At 38.3% G+C, this 19,717-nt stretch overlaps 1 protein-coding gene across 3 annotated transcripts in view; it reads left to right on the forward strand.

Annotated features, from left to right (window-relative positions):
• Positions 1–2,073: 2,073 nt before the first annotated feature.
• Positions 2,074–19,717, forward strand: part of LOC127420019 (cytoplasmic polyadenylation element-binding protein 2-like) — a 45,221-nt gene continuing 27,577 nt past the window's right edge. For all 3 annotated transcript variants that reach the window (XM_051661926.1, XM_051661927.1, XM_051661928.1), the window contains exons 1-2: positions 2,074–3,463; positions 11,864–12,133. In XM_051661926.1, coding sequence (XP_051517886.1) covers positions 2,591–3,463; positions 11,864–12,133 — 1,143 coding nt within the window. In that variant the 5' untranslated portion in view covers positions 2,074–2,590. The remainder of the gene's footprint in view (positions 3,464–11,863; positions 12,134–19,717) is intronic.

Below are 19,717 nucleotides of genomic sequence, written 5' to 3' on the forward strand. Positions count from 1 at the left end.
GAGACAGAAGCAACTGAGACAGCCTAAATAGTTAGAAGAACTTTGGCAAATTCTCCAAGAAATTTCAAACATCCTATCTGCGAGCAACCAAGAAAAACTGTGTCCAGGTGTACCTAGAAGAATTGGTGCTGTTTTAAAGGCAAAGGTGTTCACACTGAATATTGATTTAGCTTTTTTATGTTTACTGGACTTTGTATGACATTAAGTGATAAATGAAAACTATTTATGTCATTATTTTTGAAGACATCCTCACTATGCAACATTTTTCACAAGTGCCTAAAACTTTATATATACACTATATTGCCAAAAGTATTCGCTCACCCTTCCAAATCATTGAATTCAGGTGTTCCAATCACTTCCATGGCCACAGGTGTATAAAATGAAGCACCTAGGCATGCAGACTGCTTCTACAAACATTTGTGAAAGAATGGGCCGCTCTCAGGAGCTCAGTGAATTCCAGCGTGGTACTGTGATAGGATGCCACCTGTGCAACAAGTCCAGTCGTGAAATTTCCTCGCTACTAAATATTCCACAGTCAACTCTCAGTGGTATTATAACAAAGTGGAAGCGATTGGGAATGACAGCAACTCAACCACGAAGTGGTAGGCCACGTAAAATGACAGAGCGGGGTCAGCGGATGCTGAGGCGCATAGTGTGCAGAGGTCGCCAACTTTCTGCAGAGTCAATCGCTACAGACCTCCAAAGTTCATGTGGCCTTCAGATTAGCTCAAGAACAATGCGTAGAGAGCTTCATGGAATGGGTTTCCATGGCCAAGCAGCTGCATCCAAGCCATACATCACCAAGTGCAATGCAAAGCGTCGGATGCAGTGGTGTAAAGCACGCCGCCACTGGACTCTAGAGCAGTGGAGACGCGTTCTCTGGAGTGACGAATCACACTTCTTCATCTGGCAATCTGATGGACGAGTCTGGGTTTGGCGGTTGCCAGGAGAACGGTACTTGTCTGACTGCATTGTGCCAGCTGTGAAGTTTGGTGGAGGGGGGATTATGGTGTGGGGATGTTTTTCAGGAGCTGGGCTTGGCCCCTTAGTTCCAGTGAAAGGAACTCTGAATGCCTCAGCATACCAAGAGATTTTGGACAATTCCATGCTCCCAACTTTGTGGGAACAGTTTGGGGATGGCCCCTTCCTGTTACAACATGACTGCACACCAGTGCACAAAGCAAGGTCCATAAAGACATGGATGAGCGAGTTTGGTGTGGAAGAACTTGACTGGCCTGCACAGAGTCCTGACCTCAACCCGATAGAGCACCTTTGGGATGAATTAGAGTGAAGACTGCGAGCCAGGCCTTCTCGTCCAACATCAGTGTCTGACCTCACAAATGCGCTTCTGGAAGAATGGTCAAAAATTCCCATAAACACACTCCTAAACCTTGTGGAAAGCCTTCCCAGAAGAGTTGAAGCTGTTATAGCTTCAAAGGGTGGGCCGATGTCATATTAAACCCTATGGTTTAAGAATGGGATGTCACTTAAGTTCATATGCGTCTAAAGGCAGATGAGCGAATACTTTTGGCAATATAGTGTATATATATATATCATGTATGAGTATATAGTATGGTATAGTATACTGTATATATAGTAGAGTGTACACAGATTATACACTGTATAACACAATTCTTACTATGTACTACACAATATACAACTATTAAATGAAAATTAACCATGGTTTTACAATAGAAACATTCTATGTATCCATGACTGTACTAATCTTTTTTTTTTTTTTTTTTCTTTTTGTGGAAACCATTGTTTTGATACAAATATCCATGGTTTACAACAGGAATACTTGAGTATCCATTTAGTAACCATGGTTTTACTTCAGCAATGTTGCTGTAACCATGAATGAAGTAGTCATGGTTAAATTTGTAGTTACAATGGTTTTGCTGCAAATACCATGGTTACTGAATAAAACCATGGTTTATTCTCGTAAGGGCCTGTGTAGGTAATATGATATGCCGATGTTCATAATTTTGTCTGGGTTTCAACATTACCAGTGTATCACACCCATGATCCATGCGTCCTGCCCCCTCTAATACTATATAGATAATGAAGGCTACAGGTAAAAACGCTGGAAAACACCAGAATGAGAGCAGGTGAGAGCACAGTTCCAACAGTGTCAAAGCTCAGCATTCAGGCCGGACTGGTCTGCTGTGCTGCTGCACCTCCTGAATAATGTATGAGTGACGTGCACATTGCGGCTCTCTCTGCGGCTCCAGAACAGGCTGTGAGGGGGCGGGGTCACGCATGTATTATGACGCGGCGGTGACGCGCATGCAGGAGTTTTAATCCTCTGCCGCAGCAGCAGATCAGCCGGTAACGCGAAGAGGGGGATGCGCGGTCGGTCGGACGGATGGTTAGAACTGCTAAAAAAAAAAAAAAAAAAAAAAGCCGCAGACAATTAAATGCGAGCGCAAATATATATAGAGAATAAAAAGGCGACCGACTCGACCGAAAGCTCCTCCTCTCTCGCTCCAAACAGGCTTTAGGAAGTTACAGGACACTGTGCATTCTCGTATTGTTCTTGACAAGGCCTGGGAATACGAAAGCTGGCGTTTTTTCACCCGGACGCAAATAAATGGGTGATTACGGGTTCGGCTTGTTGCAGACAGCGAACATAAGCAGCGGCACGACACTGTTCAGCGGAGGCGCGTTCACACTCTATTCCAGCAGCCCGTCTCCGGTGCGCCCCAGCAGCTCGCCTCTGGTGTCCTCTCTATTCCCGTCACATCAGCGCAACATGCAGGATGAGCCTGCGGGGTTGACATCCTCTCAGTCCAGCGAGACCAGCAGCACCGCCGATCACGATCTGAGCCATTTTTCCGCTGCAGGTCAAGCGCAGACAGTCGGTGACCTTCAGCACGACCGGAACACACATCAGCAGGCTGAGCCGCCGCAGCCGCTACAGCCTTACTCACCCGCGGACCTCGATACCGATGCTTCTTCGCCCGTGAATCCCAATAAGGTCAAGATCCAAATGGAGTCCCCCAGCGCCCACCATATCACCAACGCAAACGGAACTGGTGGTAATAACATGCTCGGACCCGCTTTTGTGAACCTCCCCCATCAGGAGATGCAGAACCCCGGGGGATGCGGCGGCGGTGGTGGCGGCTCGGCTTCCCCCACCCTGCCCGGTTTCGGAACGCCGTGGTCCGTTCAGACGAGCTCCCCCCCACCGCCCGTCTCTAGTTCCGCCAACGCGATAAACCCGATACCCACCACCGAACCTGACAACTTCTACCCAGGCATCCCCTCCTCTATCAATGCCGGCTTCTTCCAGAGCTTTTCGCCAAACCCGTGCCCAGTGCAGGGCTTCAGCAGCCCCTTCTCCCACCAGATAAACGTGCCCCCTCAGCAGCCGCAGAGCCGCCGGTCACCGGTCAGCCCGCAGATGCCCCCGCAGCAGGGCGCCTTTCTGCAGCAGCGGAACAACTACAACCACCACCACCAGGTGAGCGAACCACCTCAATGAATCAATCACTTGTTCACCCATAGAATCAACACCAATATATTCGATTTAATAACTGTATTACATAACATGCTTAAACCATGGTTGAAAGCGGCTGTTAAACTGTCATTGTGACGCAATCGCGGCCTTGAAATACTGCCGTTGCGTCATAATGCACCGCTACACTGTTGCAGCTCACTATGGTGCCATTGTGAAGTGACGTTTGTGCGTTGAATACAAAAGCGGCCTGTCAGTGCGTCACCGTGATCCAGACTAAACGGAAAAATGTAATATATTTATATATGTATAGAATACATATTTAGAATGTAGAATACATTTGTTATATTCTCGCCCTTGAAATGACATAGGCATGGGCTATGTTCACAATGGAATACTAGTCTACTGCTTACTGCATATGACGCAGTATACACAGGTTTTAAAACGAGTATATGAAACAGTATGCTTTATGCAGCGCGAAACATTTCAGGTAAGACTTTAATGACCCTCTGTTAAGAGATAATAAAGGGGTTAATTAATGACTAATAACTCATTTACAAATGCATTATTAATCATTTATACGTAGTTATAACAAGCATACAAATGGTTGACTTTGTAACAATACCATTTACCTCACATGTTATAAATTCTTAATAACACTTACTTAACATTAGTAATACATGACAATGTACCATGGACACCTGTGAAGCATTTAGTAAGGAGTTATAAACCTATTTATTAAGGAGTTATAAACTTCTGTACATAAAGTTTAGGATGGTTTAATAGTCATCAGACTTTATGCTGTGAATGAGCATGAAGACCTGAAAAGTGTTTTTGCAGAGGACTTTAGGTAACTAGGACTGGGTAAATTGAATCATAAATTAGGGAATTTAAAGTTTTTGATTAATATAATTATGAATAAGTGCATTAATGAAGCATTTATAACATATAAGTTTAAGTGCTCTCTATTTGGCAAGTATTGGATGAAAGTTGCCCTTTTTGATTCCTGTTGTGATAACTGCATATACATGATTTATAATGCATTTTTAAATGACTTATTAGTCATTAATGAACACTTTATAACCCCCCACATTTCAAATAGTAGAATGCTATGCTTCATTGACATCACATGACAATGGCAGAAATATAAATGGTTAATTTTCATCCAATTTTTTTGGAAAAATAGCTTAAATTTTGGTGTTATGATCAAATACAGAGTCAATATTGAGATGTTAAAAATCACAGCTGATATTACTTCTGGTTCATTTGTCACACTGGAAATGGAAGGTCAAGTCAAGCACGTTACATTGTGAAATACAGTATGCAGTTATGCACTTGTCATCCATATGTTCTATTTAGGCCTATCCAAAAAAATTATGATTTTGTGCACAATTTACATACTGTAAACTGCAGAAATAGTATAGTATGCTACATATTTTAAACTCAGTGATATTTTCTCGCAGCGGACACAGGCCTATCAAGCACGAGCCACTGTGATATTGATCAAGGGCTTCACGTGACATTCCAGAGATGTCGTGACCTTTAGGCCATTCAGTGAAATCTCCTACTGAGGGCTTATAGGCCAGAATTGTCAGCACCCTGCTAAACTGCTGCATTGTTTGCAAAAGCTGTTATTACTGTAATCTGCAGTTAAACCTTAACAATTAGCACAGGCATTTCACTTATAAGCCATGGTGGCCATTTCAGTACAAGCCACTATGCCTTTATATTTTAATATTCCTGAGATAATATATTTGCAGATTTACAACATTGCTCCATGTATCGCCATTCCATTGTGGCACTGTGCCGCTACTGAATCTACAGTGATACAGAAAAATAAATTACAGCCCATTTTAGCCAAGTTGTGAGTAGCGCGGAATTATACAAAGACAATAAATACAAAACACATCTTTCTATTGCATAGTCTTCGCTGGCTGCACGCAAAACAAACATACAGCGGGACCAATGTAGTCAGTTTCACAAACAAAAATATATACAGTATCTATATAGAATTTATATATTTGGAAGACACTTTAGTTCTAAGCAATGTACAGTGCATCCATGGCATACATTTTACCAGTATGCATGTTCACTGGGAATTGAACCCATGAACTTTGGCATTGCTATCACCATACTTTAGCTAAAGGAAACACAGAAACAAAGTCTAAGAACTGGCTTTTTAATAAATCACATAAAAAGACTCACAAACTAATGAGTTATTGGTTTGAATCAGTCTAACGATTGTTTTGCAGCTCCCCCGCAGCAACAAAATTCTGTAGGAAATGCTGTTTTTGTCCAAACTAAAAAAGTGTTGACAAAATATGCAGATGGTACCAAGCCACCATACCAAAACCTTGCTGTGTATTTGACGTTATGCCATTGTAGGCCAGGTACAATGTCTCAGTTTCTGGTGGTGGTTTAGTTTCAGGCCTTGGCGTCTCGCTGCGTTTGTGTCTGGTCATGTGGGGGTGGGGTAGAGGAGGAGGGGGAGATGGTCACATGACTTTAGGAGTGGCCCTAAATGTGATATATCTGCAGTTGTGCTGGTAAAAGAGAGTAAATGGCTGCTTTTAGAATGGAATACTAGCTTACTACTGACTGAATAATGTGCAGTACAGATGAAAGTCACACGGCAGACATCCGGGTTCTTTTTCTGTCAGTGAGGAAAGAAGTAAACCAAATGAGAGCTGAACCAGTGATGCCAACTTCACAGAGACGAGAGATAAGGATATCATGACAGACAGTGTCAAAGGCTGAGCTTAGATCAAGAAGAATAAAATATTTGTAGATCCTGAATCCACAGACAAGAGGATGTCATTAACCACCCGGAGAAGAGCCGTCTCAGTGCTGTGTGATGTGCGGAAACCAGACTGGTGAGGTTCATTAAGATCATTAGAATGTAAATAAGAATGCAGTTGAGTGGCCACTAATCTTTCTAAAATGTTTGATAAGAAGGGCGGATTTGATATTGGCCTGTAATTATTGAAATTTAGAAGGATACAACATTTCCTTACTCGGCACAGACATAGAGGCCAGATTACAAAATGAAAAAAAAAAAATCCCATATTTAGTTTAGTTTTCAACAAAAATCCAAATAATAATCAGAAAAAAAAGAAGATTGGGTGTATAATGTGGGATTTTAACACTAAACAAGCCTGAATCACTCCGGGGACTCTTATTTTGAAATGACAGAGACTTGGCTCTTTTACAATGCTCTATTTTTAATTTTATAGCCTGTACATTATTATTATTCACAATATATGACGCTGGAGACACGATGGACTGTATGTGCTGACGAGGGACGTTTGCATGTAGTCGCATTTTTCTTTGCATGTCCTCGCTTCAGTTAAAAAAATACATATATATTATCAAAAGAACACAGGGAAATAAAAAAAAAACTATCGGCATTAGGGGTCAACCAATATGTTTTTTTTTTAGGGCCGATATCGATATTTGTGGCCGATATACATTTGCAGTAGAAATGAAAATTTTAGTGTCAATATTTACACTAACACAAAACGTCCTTTAAATGCTTATAAACGTGTTTAATGAAATACTGCAAAAAAGAACATTTCAATATTATCCCAACAGCATTTCTTTTGAACTGAATCTTTAAATATATAAAAATAGTGAACTAAACAACTCCCCAAAGTATGATGTATTAACATGTAATAACAAATGAAACTCAACGTTATTGGAGCTGACACTCTTGATGTAGCTTGCTGGCTAGCCCGTTTAGTCAAGTGCAAACGGGCAGTGGGATTTTATTCACTGAAAAGATTTAATGCTAGCAAAGTTGACGTTACGTTTGCTGAACCTCCTAACGTTGGTTAGCTAGCTACCACTATTAATGCCATCATCAGCTATAACATGTAAAAACACCATCTCGTACGGGTGAGTACTCTGTTAAATCAGTCTGTCGCCTGAGGTCCCGCATAATGCATTCTGTTGCAGTAAAAGATAACGCTAATATTCATTGAGTTTGTTTATGCAGTGATATTTTTGTGTAACATCGGTGCTAATGCAACTAGAGATGGCTAACATTCGTAGTATGGTAACAATTAATATTTAACCTGTAAACCCCTTATCACTTTTGCCTTTTATTTAAAGGGGGTTCCTGAAAATTCGCTTACCAATGTCTCTTTTTTCCTGCTATAGTTTGGTACACCCAAACATAAGTTCAGGCATTTTCAGTGGAGTACCGTTAGCTCAACAAAAAAAAAAATATTAAACTGGGTTTTTTCATCATAGAAATCGATTATAATGATTGCGATGTTTATTGCAACTTAAGTATCTGCATTCTTACCGTTGAAAAAAATCTTGTCCTCTCAGTAATGCATCTTTCTCTCGGTGCTTTCCTCTTTCCCACCTCACCCCTATGAATACAGAGTACAGCGTTAATTGGCTATTTACTCGTGACTTATAACCAATCCAATAATACTGTGGGCGGGACATTGAGCCAGACTACAAGCAGTAACCTTTCAGAGAGAAACGGTGGCATCAGATCCAATGGCGCATTTTAAAATGTACTTATTTAATCGGCATTCAGATCAGACAAAATAACGATTTGAATAATTAGGAAAATTATGAATATCAGATCTGATTATTGGCCAGGCCGATAATCAGTCGACCCCCTAATCGGCATAGATTTTTGCCGATAACCAATAGTTCTAAAAAGCAACTATCGGCACTGATGATCGTCTACCTCAATTTTTTTATATGAATAAAAGTTATTAAAAGGTATATCTATCGACAAAACCAGTTTTAACTTGGTTCAATAGGCCTGTAATATTCAGCCGTACATGTAACAGGTTGGTGAATAAACATCCTTACACATTTAACACACTTCTTAAGCTAGAGAAATGTGGCATATAAATGTGGCATATTTGATTTCAAAGTTACTTACTGTATATTTATAATAAAAGCAAAGAAGAAATTTAGAACATTTCCAATCACAAACAGCCAGTACACACTGCGGTGGTGGAGACAGGGTAACGATTGTCCCGTTAGATCTTACATAGTGGCATAAGATCACCATTAGGTCATATTTGGCCTCATCTCATCTGTCACAGCAATTTTAATTTTTAAAATAATCGTTATGAGACTCCTTTGTGAAAAGTTCAAATCTACCAACAGCAGCTTCGGGGCAAATAGGCTTTATTACAGCAGACGTGATAACAATGATGGTGATCCGTGAAATATCAAAATTGATGTCAATTCCTGAGTTTTTATTTTCATTCTAGTGTGACGACTAGCCCTGGTCTCCCCTACATACTGTGTACTGCAAAAATAGAAGGAGTAGTATTGTATTCCAAATATAGCCAATGTCTTTTAACATGGCATTATAAAAATGCCTTTAGTCTATGAGTTGAGCATTTGGGTGGGTTTGTGGTTTACATTGTGCTGCAATTGTGATAACATGCAACTCCATCTTCCCCAGTGTCTAGACACCATCAACTATCATTATCTTTCAAGATCCCTTAAACACTCAAACAGATTGTATGCACACGCAGTCTCGCACCCACACACAACCACGCTAAAGCCATTACACAATTACACACCAAAGACATCATGGTGATGGGTGTGGCACTCATTTTAGGGAGCATTGTACAATGCAATATAGACACACACACACACTGATAATGAATACAACAGTGTGTTCATCCTGTTTGTCTTTTTGCCATTGTTTGGCATGTACACTTTGAGAAAGTGTGTTTGTTTGTGTGTGTGTGTGTGTGTGTGTGTGTGTGTGTGTGTGTGTGTGTGTGTGTGTCTTATATTCCAAGATAAAGACAGTGTGTGTTGTTGTTACCAGTGTGTTCACGGGATGTGGAGCGTTAGATGTAAAGCTTTAAATCTTCTTACTTGTACAGCAGGGCCAAGCCTGGCCACGTTCAAAGTAACACACACTTACAAATGGCTGATGACGGTAGTCACTTTCACTCAAATTCCCATATACACACATTGCTTATGCACTATGGCAAGCCATTTCGCAGGGTTTGGCAGAATACTTAAAGATATCTCTCTTAAATATATTCAGTATTGTATTCTGATACATCACATAAAAAAGTTATATATTCAGAATACAAGAATACTTTTAGAATACAAACAGTATTTATAAAGGCAAGGCACAATTGGAAGAATTATGTATGATATGTCATTATCTTATCTGAACCACTACATCTCCAATTTTAACTATTCTAAGTGAGTCTAAACAGCCCGCTTGCTATTTGTCAGCAAATTTCATGAACATAGCACTACCTTGATTTTTTTAAATAAAATGTGGAGTTGGACGCTAATTCTTTTTTTATGGAAGGCAGAAGGCAAACAGAAAATAGTTTGCGGTCAACTATAATATCTCGTCCACTTTCCAACATATAACAAAAATGCTGCCTGTACTTCTAAGACCCAAAAGCCCCCAGATGTGACATTGCAGTTCAAGCAGGGTTGTTTGTTAATGTTCAGAATGGCATTAAAAAAAACAAAAAAACATTTAAAACTATTTTTTGCATTTTAATCTTAACCCATTGTTTGATTGGACTGACAAAAATATATACATTTTGACAAAAAATTGGATACAAAATGCAAATTAACCATATTTTCGAGATGATAACTGGATGCCACTTGCAGAAATTAGACATGCAACATAGTGAGTTACTGTGAGAACAATGTAGTATATGAATGATTTTAACTACGCTTGCTTTTCATATGAGATGTTAAATACATTTATTTACACAGCAATTACAATAGCGGGAAACAATGTATCATGCACGCAAATGTAATATTTGTGTAAAAATGTGGCTGTATTGTTTCTGGTGCACAGCTGACAGCACGCTGATTAAGACAACAACATTCTGGTGCGGTTGCCAGATATTTAAACCCTGAATCATTATACATGATTAAGATGTATTTTTATTATCTATTGTCTACCTTCAAACCTTTTGGTGACTACTGCCTTTTTTTTAAAAGTATCCCAAAAAATCACAACCCACGATGCTATAATTTTAACCTGTGATTGTGTTTTCAAATTAGCACAATTTGGCATGAAACCCTGGCAACACTGCAGTCATGTGCTGCTCTGCTCTCGTGTGCTCCTCGTATCTGCGCAGTTTTTAAAAAACAGTCAAATTTCTAATTTCAACGACAACATTTTTTTCTTTCTGCCTTATTTTGTGATCATTATGAGAGAAGTATTCTGAAAGTATTCTAACAAAATTTTATTCAATTCATATTTTGAATACAGGTGCTTGAAAGTGTAATGTGGGCTGAATACAGTTACTTCATTTTTGTATAATGAATACGTAATACGTTACATGTATTCCGTTACAGCCCACCTCAACTCTTTCTACATTTAATCATGAGCAGAATATGAATTATAGATATCTACATTTCAATTTGAACTAGTTAAAATGCGAATTCTTGAGATCAGTAATTACATAAGCACTAGTAAAAACTTTAATTGTTGATTAAAAAAAAATGACTTGTGGAAATACCCATTCTTGATATCGAAAACTAGTAAAAAACATAATTGTGTTGTTCAAAATACAATTACAGATATCTATAATTAATTTTATTTGAGTTGGAATTCAAAATACACATATGAGCTATGTAATACTAGTAAAAATGACAATATTTGATATCAATAATTTCATTGTTACTAGTGCAAATGTCCATTCCTGATATCAAAAATTGAATTTAAACTGGTAAAACGTTTTGAACAGTAGTGAATGACAGATCAGATTGAAATTCTACTAGTGATTCTACAGATATCAATAACTTTGTTTTTTTTTTTTTTTTTTTTTACAGTTTTTGATATCAAGAAATAAAGTTTTTACTTGTGCAAATATAAATGACTAATATCTAGAATAAGCACTTTCACTAATTGTAATTCCATTGCTGATATCAAGAATTTGCATTTTAACTAGTGAAAATTAAATAGTTGATATCTATAACTCATCCGATTAAATGTCGAAAGGGCTTGCAATAATGCAGAGATAACGTGCCCCACTTAAATACGTGCTATTAAAATTTTTGTTAATAGGTGTTTTGTGGCTTTTAGTCCATGTAGCTTTGAGGACATCCATATGCTAGTGCACTACTAAAAGATTGGCAAAATTGCTTAATAGCACATATATGTAAATTTATACAACAGACGTGAGGCGTTTCAAGAGTGCTGACATACAGTCCAACAGCACTGGGATGCTTCACTGTTTGTATCACTCCACTTTCTACTTTTGAATGGCAGTCAATGGAGAAACAGGCTTTTTGGTCTGAGAATGGTGTAGTTACAGCTGAGAATGTCCTTGATCAACAATGTCTGACGCATCTCAGATTGATGTGTAGAAGCATTTGCATACTTGCTTAGAGTACGTTTCAGGCCTAACCACACTTCATGTATGTCTGTAGCCCATGATGAAGCAGTCTCCATGGGGTAGCCACCAGGGCAGCGGCTGGAACTCTGGTGGGATGTCATGGGGCCGAGACCACCGGCGTGGGGGTGGCATGGGTGTACCCGGCTCGATCAACCAGATATCTCCCATGAAGAAACCTTTCTCCAGCAACATCATTGCTCCACCTAAATTTCCCCGCTCTGCTGGCTCCCTGGGACCGAAGTCCTGGATCGAAGAAAATATGTTCCGTGCTGACAACAACAGCAACACACTGCTGCCCCTGCAGGTATGTGCGTGTTCTAGGGATGTGCATTTTGGTCATTTTGACTAATTTGAAAAAAGTTTGGGTTTGGATGGAGGGTGATAGAGCGAGCTCCGCTTGCACTAGTTTTTAAATTGACAATGTACGTATCACGTGTCACGTTTTTAAGGTGTGCCAATTTAAACCTTTTGAAACAGCTTTCAGAAATTCTCATGCCCATCTCTAGTGTGTTCATATATAAATGTGTGTATAAATGTATGTGATTTATGTGTGTGTTGAGCACATTGTTGTTCAAGAGGACATTCCAAGAGGCTTCCACAGGATCTACTGACAATGATGAGTCACAGTGAGGTCATTAAGGGTTTTTGGCAGTTTCATCCTGAAGGAGCCTGTCCTCTCCCCTCATTATTGTTTGACTCGGGCGTTTTCTCACAGACTGAATGGAATTGTGGACAAAAATAAGCTATTCAGTAGACAACCACTTTCCTCAATGTTTGTAGAGTTTAGGCGTCAACAGAAATTAGTTTGTCTAGTTTCAGTGTCCTTTTTGGTTAAAACGAATTATATCTGTTTAGTTTCCTTTTTTCTGTTAGATGTGCCATCTGGAATTATAAAATATATCAAAGTGAAATCTCATTTGTGAGGAAAATTATACAGAGGTTGGTTTTCTAAGCTCTTATAAAACTAAGGATGGGTGATATAGTTAAAAAAAACTTTTAACATTATATATGTATCTTAATATTTATGTATTTGCTCTGAATTGGCTTAAAAGAGTAATTTGTTTTCAATCAGAGGAACCATCATTTTTATATTTATGTAAGAGCTAAAACACAGTAAAAATCTAATTTAAGTCCACACTGCTTTTCACTAAATGAACACAATGAAGAATGGTATTTGATATTTAACTATATTCAAGCACCAATCCATAGTATATATAACAAAGGAATAAACAGCAGCATTTACCTACATATATTTTTCCTAAAACATTTTAATTTGATAAATAAAAATGCCGCATGGGATTTTCTGTTAAACAAATTTTGTAGGGTTAGGGTTAAACAAATTTCTGAATTTCCATTTGTGCTACTAAAATTTAAATCAAAGATGCTATAAAACATTTCTGTCTTAATGGTCTCATGCTAACAAATTGGGAAACCAAGAGGGTCGGGTAACTTGTCTAATGGCGCAATATTCAATAATATTGCTTAAATTGTTTAACTGTCAGCAAAATTATCGCAAATATTTTGTGAATATTCGACAGCCAAACAAAAAGTGCTTTAAAATCATTGCAATATACATGATGTTGCTTAATTTTATATTGAAGGCAAAATTATCTGAAATTTATTACGGCCATATTAAAAGCACTTTAAAATCATTGCAATGCTTATGATGTAGCTTAATGTTATATTGCCAGTAATATGATCACAAATATGTTGAAAAAAGTGCTTTGAGATCATCACGATATTCACATTGTTGCTTCATTTTATATTTCCAGCAAAATTATCGCAAATGTATTGTGAATATCTAATCAGCCAGACCTACCAAATACTTAAATTATTTAAGACTATGAAAATACAGAGTGCTGACAGATAACAACAGAAGGAGAAACCGAAAGTGAAAAAGAGTGTGAGAGACAAAAAGGCAAAGGATGGGAGAGTAACACGTTTTTGTCAAGTTGCCCTATTGTTTTGTTGACGTGATGACAGCGGGTCATTTACACGTGAATCACTGCATTGTACCTAAATACACCCTGTATGTTGGATTCCACTGACCGGTAACACCTATAGGAGGGGAGGGATGTGTTTTCCTGCTCGTTTCAGGTGGGGTTGTTTTAGGTGAGTTTTAAACCTTTATTCACAGGTATTTTAAGATTTGCTAACATAATTCTATTTTTTGAAGACAACAAAAGATTTACCAACCAAAACTGAGTCAAAATGATGATGAAAATGACAGTATCAGTTAATACAGAATAAATAAATAAATACAGAAATAAAAGCAAGCATTTTGAGTTGTGCCGTTATATATTTTTTTCCTGTATACATTTATGCCATAACTTGCACCTTGAAACTAAAAGGTTTGCATTTACTTTAGTGTCTTTTCAGTTTTAGTTAATACAACTAACCATTTGGGGTTTGCCCACAAACTTTAAGACATGTTTCCATGTTGTTCTTTAGTATGACAAATGTGGTAAAATGTTTGAGTAAAATAAATGACATAACATTTTAAGTTATAATTTATGCAGTATAAGGAATGTATTAAGATTGTCACCATTTTAAGCACGCCATATTTTGTGCATGCCATATTCCAAAGTATTACATGGAAAAATGACATGCCACACCACATACCAACTTCCCAAAAGTATTTTGTGTCAGCTACCTCATAATTGCACTGTAGTGCAAAACATAAAATTAATAACGTTGAATGTTTGGCAAACATTACCTCATAATATTATTTAAACAACAGTTAGTTCTGGTCCTCAAATCTGATTGGACGAGAGACATTCCAAGAGTGCTGATAAAGGAATCTTATCAGCACTGGGATGCTTCACTGTTTGTATCACTCCGCTTGTGTTCGTTGCGTTCCAAACTTAAGTGTAAGAGTGGTGCAGATGTGTAAGAGCAGCTAGATGTGTGGATTTTGATTAATCCCTGTGACGTTGAAGATTTCAGCCAGCAGCTGGTGACAAAAGAGCGTCTTTTTGTGTTATGAGTGAGTTGAGTTGACTTTGAGAGTCTGCGCTGTCAGTCAGTGCACGCGTTTCATTGACGTCATCTGTAGTGATTGACCGAAATTGATTTTTTAACGGCCGATGCTGATATCCAGAGAACAGGGTGGACGATAGGCCGATACAATGCCAATATATCACACAATTTAATATACTGTAGTAAATAACATAAATATAAAATTGCTTTAAAATGAATACTTATCTATAAACTCTTATTTAGCACTATATTCACTTAATTTTACACTAACCTTTAACTTTGTATAAAATCATCTAAAAAAATAATATTGTATTTTAAATGGTAGATAGCAGTTTCTTCTGATTTCTGTTTATTCATCATTTTGTAATTTATTTGCACATGAAGAAATTGTTAATATATTAGGAAGAAGGAAATAACAGTACACACAGTAGTACAGCAATCATGGATGGCATGTCCACGTTAGCATTTTCAAAAAAAAAAAAAAATACAGAATCAAACCAATTGCACATACAGTGCATAGCGAATAAGACATTTACTCATCACACGTGAAAAGCTTTTACTTTGAAGATGCACTCACGCACTTGTGCTTGTGCGTGAGTTTAAACATCCTGGATCACCTGTTTGAATTGTCACTGACTGACCGTCATGATTTCGAAATCAGAGGAACTTTTGATCCTGATTCTTAAGTTTTGATTCTGGCTAATGTGCTACATGCTTCAGAGGAAGATATTAGATGAGTGCTAGACAGGAAGAAAACACTGGATTTTCGTGAGGTTTGTGAATTACACCTTTTTAAAAGAGATATCTGCATATTTGTAGATGGTATAATAGAAGTTTTATTGATATTTGCCTTTCATTATTAGAAAAGTTACAGGGAACTTTTGAGGAGAGACTGTTAGAATACATGTTTCAGAGGAAGATTTATGAGCATTCCACAGGATGCTGGATCTGCTGAAGTTAAGTGAGGTTGGTTTATTACATCTGTTTAAATGAGATATGCGCTTATTTGCAGATGGTATATGATATTAGTTTTATTGATATTTGCCTTTTTATCATTAGACAAGGCAGTTAAAACTTACAGGGAACTGTTGAGGAGAGAGAGGGAGAATGAAACAGGCTCAAACGCATCTGCCGCAGCTCTGATATGCGAACCGTTTAAATGACAATGCGTTGCATACTATTATTGTTGTAACATGATGGCACATAACAACAAAACGAACCGTGACTGGTCGTTTACATGTCTCAGTCGCTTCGCATGCAAGCAGGCAATTCTCATTGCCCTCAAGAAACAAAACGGCCAAAGGGGAAAATGCATCGGCCGATGAGATAATACTGACAAAACAATTCTGAATATTGGCCGATTTATCGGCCTCTGCAATATATTGGTCGACCACTAGTCATCTAATTTTCTCTCACTCGATCGTTTGGATTACTGCTACACTATAGCTGAGAAATAGAGTTAAACTAAGAGCTTCAGTATTACTGCAGAGAGTCATGACAGATGGAGTAATTAAACACCCTCAGGGCACTAACCTGATATCCGAGTTGAGTTGTGAGTAGATGTAAACTATCAACATGGCAGAGTCTCTGAGAGATGTTCCGTGTCTGTGTCAAAGCATGAGTTCTCCAATAAATACGCAAGAATGAAACTGGCGTCCTAAATATTTTCTCTCTGACAACAATACACTTAAACTTGAGTGAAATACTCATAGGACATTTCCAAAAGCATGTTCAATAGGCAGTATCACTCCAGAGTAATATCACACTACAGCTGAGGAATAGAGTTAAACTAAAAGCTCCAGTGTTACTGTTCATCACTGCTTGTGAGTCATGAGAGACACAGGTAATCACATATGCTCAGTCACTCTCTTTCTCTCTCTCTCTCTCTCTCTCTCTCTCTCTCTCTCTCACACACACACACACACACACACAAACACACACACATCCTTGTTACTGTTAGAAACAGCCTAAGCCGTCATTACAAGTTCTAAATCAAATTAAAATTTTAGTTATTTTTTATTTACTTGGTTGTTGAACTGTTGTGTAAAAGCAATATAAATATCAATATGCTGTTTTGTCTGTATTTAATCAAAGCACAGCTGTGATTACCTGCGGCCTCGTGCAAATGGCCAAATCACAGTCGTGCTGAAATACGGCCATAACAGCACTCTTGCTCATGTGATATTGCTTTATTTTATGACTCATTCTATGAGTAGAATTCACATGAAAGCAGTAAAAGAAGCTGTTTTAACCACTCGCTGATTATTTAAAGTAATATTCAGTAGAAAATTTGTAATTTGTCATGTTTACATTCTGCATTTTCAGTGCTGATGTGCTAACGTGTTATACGCGGCCATTATATGCACCAGTTACACTGTTATTGTAATTTATGGTGACACTGATACTACTGCAAAGATGGATGTATAAAAGAGTGTTAATGGGCAGAATACAGACAAAAGAATGATGATATGAGAGGCATACCTTACTATCTGCAGATGTGTAAATGGCTTTCTCTGTAGACAGCACGTTGTCAACATATACAACAACATAGTGAATGGGCACTTAAGAGTATTGAGTAGATTTGAACTGCAATTATCCTTACAAAAATCTAAACTAGCTGCAAATTTGCATCTCGTTATTTTCATATGCAAATGAGCTTTTGCTTCGCCGCAAATGTTTGCCAGAAGTTTGCAGCTCTTCGCCGGTAGTGGTAAACCTCCGGCAAACCTTTGGCAACAATGGACAATTTGCCGTAAAGCTCATTTGCATGTGAAAAGTATCAGTGGCAAATTTGCCATGAACTCTCAGTTTCCGTAAGGGTAGCTGTCGGCTTCAAAGTAGCTGGAGCTCCAGTTCATACCTACTGATGACGTGGACCAATGGCAGTATGAAGGTGTTTAGCAGCCGCAACGAAGTTTTCCTGAAAGTTTGCCCCGGACAGCTGTCACAAACTACCTGAAACGAACTCAAAAACACCTTCGTTTTGGCCAGATTTTGTTCAAAACATCACACCGCTCGTTCTTTGATTTCGTATGAAGTACATCGGGGTCTTTAGTTGTAGGTTCGATATTCATTAGAAATTCGGTTTCTCCTCCCCACAATCTCTGGAGGTGACAGTCTTACACAGATATGATTAACACAATTAAGTTGAAGAGTATATAACTATCATATGGGCATAAAACATTGTACTAAAAGAGTCAATGCTTGTCATAGCCGTAGAATTATGCCAAAGTGCTCCAATGCGCGTTAATTTCCTGCCTAGCGTACGTAAGGAACCGTCTTCCACCCGCAGCACTAAAACATCGGCAGTGTCCAAGCATTCATTTAACTGACATGTAAGTTATACATGAAATAGTACAACCTATAGAATGTGGAAATGTCCTTATTTAACAACAGTGTTTATAAAGATTGAATATGCAAGTCAATTAAGTGTGTGGACTTTTTAGAAGGCAATTATTTAATGAATGACAAACTTAAAAATAACTTTACCCATGCTTGTGGAAGGAAAATAAAAAACACTCCAACCATTCTTCCATTCCAAATTAATGTGGGGTGATCTAAATTTTATAATATGTGACCATTTTCCACCATGTCTCTGACCCTATGACTGAAGCACCCCATTTTTTTCACCCCCTTAGAACCACTCATGGGTAAATCTCACAAAACCTGTAAAAAACATGTCCTGGTCATATTTCACCCCAAAATCAAAAGAAAATCCATTGTATATGGATTATCCATTATACTGCAAATATTGGTCAACAAACAGATAGTCCTGCCCCACCGATGTATCATCAGAGCTGTGGTTGTTCACATTGGTAACAATGTTTATTGTGTAAGCACTCTTTTGAATCATGTACAGGGTGACTAAGAATATATTCTTAGTTCATACTTCATTTTCAGACCATATCATCATTGGCACATCATGGTTAGTTCCTTTAATGGGTTTTCAGAGCACCAGGCCTAACAGAATTGAACCGAGGAACTAGAGATGAGTGTGCTCTGGCCTTCATCACTTCTCTCAGGAAACAGGTTTGACTCTACTGGTATCTACCATATTGCTCATTTCCATAAACAGCGTGCCATTTGGAATTCTTCACATTCCATGCGCCTCTTCTCTCTCCTCCTGTCCTCTCCTTCCTGCTCTGTGTTTGCTTTGAATTTTAGAGATCTAGTGAGTCATGTTCTGAAAAATGAAAAAAGAGATATCAATGGAGGGACAAGGAAAGGACAGAGATACAATATTGCTATCTTTAGAACTATACAGTTTATTATAATGAAAAAGAAACTTTTGACCTTACAATTCAAACATTATCAAAATATTGTTCAAATTCGACAAATGGAAAGAGAAGGAAAGAGACTATAAAGGGAGGCCAACCTTTTGACCTTTCAAATTTGAACATTATTGAAATTGAGAAGTAGAGGGAGGAGAAAAGGACAGAGAGGGAAGGAGACAATGAAAAGTGTACATCAAATTTCACAATAAACTAGGATTGTTAACGATTAATTGATAGTTGATTGCCGTTTTAATCGATCAAGAATAGGAATTAACTATTGAACTGTTAGCCTAATAGGTTTTTGGTGTTGTGGAATAATAACAGAGGATTCTGTTGATCGTCAGTCTATCTTCAGGCCTCATGTTCCTCACCTGGCGATGTTGCTGAAGCTATATTTAGCATGATAGCACCTTCCCAACCTGCGGTGTCTGAAAGCTCTGGTGTGAAGGCCTGAGATTATGACTGGATGCTGTAAACAGAGCAGGAACTATATAAAGCTCTGCTTTTTCAAATCTGGTCTACCTGCGGCAGGTAGATGGCTGTGACAGCTCTGAATGGAGGCATCTGTACTTGATGTAGTGAGAACACATGTCCTGTGCATTTCCAAACCACATTACGATATGTGTGCATGTGTC

This window comes from Myxocyprinus asiaticus, chromosome 29 (genome assembly GCF_019703515.2).
Source record: "Myxocyprinus asiaticus isolate MX2 ecotype Aquarium Trade chromosome 29, UBuf_Myxa_2, whole genome shotgun sequence".
NCBI lineage: Eukaryota > Metazoa > Chordata > Actinopteri > Cypriniformes > Catostomidae > Myxocyprinus > Myxocyprinus asiaticus.